This window comes from Theropithecus gelada, chromosome 13, assembly GCF_003255815.1.
Source record: "Theropithecus gelada isolate Dixy chromosome 13, Tgel_1.0, whole genome shotgun sequence".
Classification (NCBI taxonomy): domain Eukaryota; kingdom Metazoa; phylum Chordata; class Mammalia; order Primates; family Cercopithecidae; genus Theropithecus; species Theropithecus gelada.
The window spans coordinates 74494925-74500924 of NC_037681.1; the positions used below are offsets into that span (position 1 = coordinate 74494925).

General features: G+C 37.9%; 1 protein-coding gene across 3 annotated transcripts in view; it reads left to right on the plus strand.

Annotated features, from left to right (window-relative positions):
- Positions 1-5436, plus strand: part of ERLEC1 (endoplasmic reticulum lectin 1) — a 32983-nt gene extending 27547 nt beyond the window's left edge. For 2 of the 3 annotated variants that reach the window (XM_025405772.1, XM_025405774.1), the window contains 3 exons: positions 873-950; positions 1194-1269; positions 4527-5436. In XM_025405772.1, the coding sequence (XP_025261557.1) occupies positions 873-950; positions 1194-1269; positions 4527-4598 (226 nt within the window). In that variant the 3' untranslated portion in view covers positions 4599-5436. The remainder of the gene's footprint in view (positions 1-872; positions 951-1193; positions 1270-4526) is intronic. The other variant, XM_025405773.1, reaches the window with a different exon arrangement.
- The last annotated feature ends 564 nt before the right edge of the window (positions 5437-6000 follow it).

The window sequence follows — 6000 nt, forward strand, 5'->3', positions numbered from 1 at the left end:
TTAGAACTGAGGCTATTTTTTAAAAACTACCTCACATCTGTTTTAGGATATATGAGTATATCTTGTCAAAACACCAGTAAGTTAATCTCATTTCCCAAGAATAACTACACTTTAGCTTTTCTTGTAGACTTTTACTCAGTATGTTTTAAATTATTCTTTCTTGTTCCTTCTTGGGTATTACCTTTTCCTTCCTAAAACAGATGATTTGGATTGTTTTCAGAGTGTACTGACTTTTTGGGCTGATCAGAGTCAAAGTCAGCAAAATTAAAACATAGACATTTAATTATTATACTAAACAGATTGATTTCTCTTATCCTTGTAGGTATATGTTTTATGTGAAAACAGTCGTGGTATCATGTACAATATATGTTGAAGCATGAGTGTTAGACTGGTAAAATGAAGCTTTTCTTTGGATCCTGCTCATTTGAGATTGACAGTTTGGCCTAGGCTTTGTCTCCTATACTACAGTGCCTAACGTACAGTATTTTAATGGGAGTAGCTTGATGGAGGACGGAAGCAAAGAACTGTTTCACAAAACAATATAGTGGGCTAGGGAAACTGATAACTTTAAAACAATTTTTTAAAGGGATCTAACCATAATTATTTGTATACAAATAAATAATATGCAAGCTGAAAATAATCATTATTAACTAAGCCAGTATGAAGTTTCTCTCTCTTATATTCTCTTTATAGAATCCAAGAGACTGCGTCTGTGAGATAACCCTAAAAATACTCTTTTAAAGAATATAGTCAGGTTTATTTTTTAGCTAATGTTAAACTGATCCCTCTAACCATCTTCTCACCTTACCCATTACAATTATTCTATTAGTGAGATTTTAGTTTAATAAAACTTGTGTGTTTCTCTGATTCAGGATGGTGTCACATTTTTATGGAAATGGAGATATTTGTGATATAACGGACAAACCAAGACAGGTGACTGTAAAACTAAAGTAAGTCAGACCATCAAATCATGCTATATGCCTTTTTCTTTTACCTGCTTCCTATGGACAAAAGTTTTATGTAAACAAAAAGTATAATTATGAATAATTACGAAAGTATACTATTTAAATTATTGATAAAATTGTATTAAATCATACAGGGTCCACTTGAATGGGATTTTTAAGAGTACAGCTATTAGCAGTGATCTCACTTTAAATGATTTGGGCAATACCTTAAAGTTCTCTCTGTTTTAGGTGTAAAGAATCAGATTCGCCTCACGCTGTTACTGTATATATGCTAGAGCCTCACTCCTGTCAATATATTCTTGGGGTAAGTTAAAAAGAAAATAATCAAAAATTCAATTTTGAGCCTTGTGTTAATTTTTCTTTGTTTTCTTTTTTTTTTTTCTTTTTGAGACAGAGTCTTGCTCTGTGGCTCAGGCTGGAGTGCAGTGGCACAATCTCAGCTCACTGCAACCTCTGCCTCCTGGATTCAAGCGATTCTTCTGCCTCAGCCCCCCGTGTAGCTGGGATTACAGGCACGCACCACCACGTCCAGCTAATTTTTGTATTTTTAGTAGAGACGGGGTTTCACCATGTTGGCCAGGCTGGTCTCAAACTCCTGACTTCTGGTTATCCACCCACCTCAGCCTCCCAAAATGCTGGGATTACAGGTGTGAGCCACTGCGCTCGGCCGCCATGTTTTAATTTTTTGCATTAAATTTAGGCAGGACCTTCAGTAGTCTCCAAGGCTTAATATGGTCCACACACCACTTGTGTAGTAGTTGACATGGTTTTTTGTGACATTTTTTATTGAGAGATAATTTACATGAAATAAAATCCACAGATATTAAGTGTTGAGCGTGAAAAGTTTTGACAATTATATATACCCATGTAACGATCACCCAAAACAAGATATGTCACTGCAGAAAGTTCTCTCATACTCCCTTCCAGTAAACACCACTTAGCCTTGCTCAAAGATACTCCTTTCTGATTTATGACATTGTAGATTAGTTTTGTCTCTTTTTTGGATTCCACATGAATAGAATCATATAGTATATAATATTTTTGTGCCTGAAGTCTTTGACTAAGTGTAACACTTTTTGTTTGGTGTTGTGTTGTTTATTTTTTTTTCTATTGATACATAGTATTTGTATATGTTTATTGGTTACATATGATACTTTGTTATATCCATAGAATGTGTAGTGATCCAGTCAGGGTATTCAGAATATTCATCACCACAAGCATTTATTATTTCTATGTGTTGAGAACATTTCAGGTCCTCACTTCTCAACACGTCTTAACAGAGGTCTCGATATTAACTTTGTATTTGTATTGCACATATTTTTTTCTCTGTCTGTGGCTTGCCTATTCATTTTTCTTTCTTTTTTTTTTTTAAAATACAGATAGAGTCTTGCCTTATTGGCCATATGGGTCTCAAACTCCTAGACTCAAGCGATCCTCCCACCTTGGCCTCCCAAAGTGCTGGGATTATAGGCTCAGCCACCATACAGGCTGGAATGCAGTGGTGCAATCTTGGCTCACTGCAGTCTCTGCCTTCCAAGTTTAAGCAATTCTTGTGCCTCAGCCTTCCAGGTAGCTGGGACTACAAGCATGCACCACCATGCCTGGCTGATTTTGGGGTTTTGGTTTTTTTTTTTTTGAAATGGAGTCTCACTCTGTCACCCAGGCTGGAGTGCAGTGGCACGATCTCAGCTCACCACAACCTCCGTCCGCCTCCTGGGTTCAAGCAATTGTCCTGCCTCTGCCTCCCCAGTAGCTGGGATTACAGGCATATGGTACCACATGCGGCTAATTTTTGTATTTTTAGTAGAGACAGGGTTTCACCTTGTTGGCCAGGCTAGTCTCCAACTCCTCACCTCAGGTGATCTGCCCGCCTCGGCCTCCCAAATTGCTGGGATTACAGTGTGAGCCACTTGCACCCAGCCCCATTTTCTTACTAAAGTCTTTTGGTGACCAAAAATTTTTTATTTCATGAAATTCAATTTATCATTTATTCCTCTTTAATAGCTAACACTTTTTGTGTTCTAAGAAATTTTTACGGGCCGGGCGCGGTGGCTCACGCCTGTAATCCCAGCACTTTGGGAGGCCAAGGCGGGCAGATCACGAGGTCAGGAGATCGAGACCATCCTGGCTAACATGGTGAAACCCCGTCTCTACTAAAAATACAAAAAAATTAGCCGGGTGCGGTGGCGGGCACCTGTAGTCCCAGCTACTTGGGAGGCTGAGCCAGGAGAATGGCGTGAACCCGGGAGGCAGAGCTTGCAGTGAGCCAAAATTGCACCACTGCCCTCCAGCCTGGGCAACAGAGCAAGACTCCGTCTCAAAAAAAAAAAAAAAAAAGAAATTTTTACTACCCCAAAATCATGAAAATGTTCTCCTGTATTTCCTTCTAAAGACTATGGTTCTACCTTTGATTATCTAATGCTTAAATGTGGTTTTCTCTGTATTTATCTTGCTTGGAGTTCACTGAGCTTCTTGGATTTGTGGGTTGATACATTTCATCAATTTGGGGAAATTTTTGGACATTATCTCCTCAAAGATTTATTCTGCTCTATTCTTTTTCTCCTCTATTTCTGACACTCCAGTAAGACATATTAGTATAAAATTGTCCCAAAATCTCAGACACTCCTTTATTCACACTTTTCTTCCTTTGTTTCAATTTGGGTCATTTCTATTAAGCTGTCTTCAAACTTGTTAATTCCTCTGCCGTGTCCAGTCCAGTGAATGAATTTATCACTGGCGTATTTTTTATCTTTTAACATTTCTACTTGGTTCTTTTTGTTTGTTTGTTTGTTTTTTCTTTCTCTTCTTTTTGAGATGGAGTCTTGCTCTGTCGCCTAGGCTGGAGTGTGGTGGCACAATCTTGGCTCACTGCAACCTCTGCCTCCTGGGTTCAAGGGATTGTCCTGCCTCAGCCTCCCCGGTAGCTGGGACTACAGGCGTGTGCCACCACGCCCAGCTAATTTTTTGTATTTTTAGTAGAGACGAGGTTTCACTGTGTTAGCCAGGATGGTCTCGATCTTCTGACTTCATGATCCGCCCGCCTCGGCCTCCCAAAGTGCTGGGATTACAGGTGTGAGCCACCGCGCCCGGCCTCCACTTGGTTCTTTTTTATCTCTGCTGAAATTTCCTATCTGGTCGTGCATGTTTTCTTCATCATGTTTATTATAATTATTATAACATCTGATAATTTCAACATGTATTCCATCTTTGGGTTACATTTTTCTTTACCTTTTATTTTAAATACACTTAATTATTTTGCCATAATGTTCTATCATTTTTGTTGTCTAAAATCTAGCTATGTATTCCTGTCTTATTCCTGTCCTTTGTTCCTTTTCCCTCCCCTGCTTGTTTAAAAATATTTTCTCCACCTGTCTGATATTCTGTATGGATGACTAAAAGTTGTTTTTCAAGAAGCTTAATTTGTAGAAATAATGTTGGATGTTTATCTAAAATAAGGACTCATGCTTCTAGCAACTCTAACTACATGTATCCATTCAGCAGAATAGTACTGAAAAGTATTCAGCTTAGCAACTTTTTAATGGCTTTGTTCTTCTTCTTTAGGTTGAATCTCCAGTGATCTGTAAAATCTTAGATACAGCAGATGAAAATGGACTTCTTTCTCTCCCCAACTAAAGGATATTCAAGTTAGGGGAAAGAAAAGATCATTGAAAGCCATGATAATTTCTGTCCGACCGTGTCTCATTATAGAGTTCTCAGCCATTGGACCTCTTCTAAAAGATCGTATAAAATGACTCTCAAACACTTTGTGAATATATATGTGTATATAAGAGGTTATTGATAAACTTCTAAGGCAGACATTTGTCTCGCTCTTTTTCATTTTTATTGTGTCTTATAAACTGATTGTTTTTCTTTGCTTGGATACTGTGATTCCAAAATAAATCTCATCCAAGCAAGTTAGAGTCCAGCCTAATCAAATGTCATAATTGTTGTACCTATTGAAAGTTTTTAAATAATAGATTTATTATGTAAATTATAATGTATATAACTAGCTAATGAAGTAAAATTCATGAAGAAAGAAATTGATAGGTTTAAATGAGAGACCATGTAAAATATGTAAATTCTAGTGCCTGAAATCCTTTCAACAGATTTTTATATAGCAACTGCTCTCTGCAAGGTGTTAAAGTAGAAACTGGGCACATGGTAGAGGCTCACATGGGAGTTGTCCTCACCCTTGTTAATCTTAAGAAACTCTTATTTATAATAGGTTGCTTCTCTCTCAGAACTTTTATCTATTTTTTCTTCTTATGAGTATGTTTACTCTCAGAGTATCTATCTGATGTAGACAGTTGGTGATGCTTCTCTGAGACTCAGAATGGTTTGCTCTAACAAAACACTGTGCTGTGTATCCCTTGTACTTGCCTACTGTAATATAGATTTCACTTCTGAACAGTTTACAGCACAATATTTATTTTAAAGTGAATAAAATGTCCACAAGCAGTGTTGTCATGTAGTCAATGGCAGATTATGAAATTCCTTTATTTTTTCCATTATCCTGTTGTACACATTTTAAACATACATATCTGAACAAGAACAGAAAAGGGTCATAAGAGTCTTTTCCTCCTTTTCAGTAGTTCTGGCCAAAGATAGTTTAAGAAAAGGCTAATATAATTGACTATTTTAGGGTTATTTATAGATTTTAGTAGGAAGCAGCACATAGAGAAAGAGCATGAACTTTGAATTCAGACCTAGGTCAAAATCCTTTTTTTCTTCTCTCTCCCTATCCAGAGATGGGGCTGCTCAGGCTGCTCTGAACCCCTGGGCTCAAGCAGTTTTCCCACCTCAGCCTCCCGGATAGCTGGGACTCCCAGGCACACGCCAACAAGACCAGTGCAAAATCCTCTCTTTAACTTACTGTGTACAAGAGAGGAAAAACCAAACACACCCAATACAGCACAGAACACTAGGTCACCAAAATGTGTGGTTTTACTTCTTCACGCCAACCAATTTTCTGACACCAGTTGGGTGCCCTACAGTTCAGTTCAGTTCTGACACTCGTCTACTTGGAGTTGACATC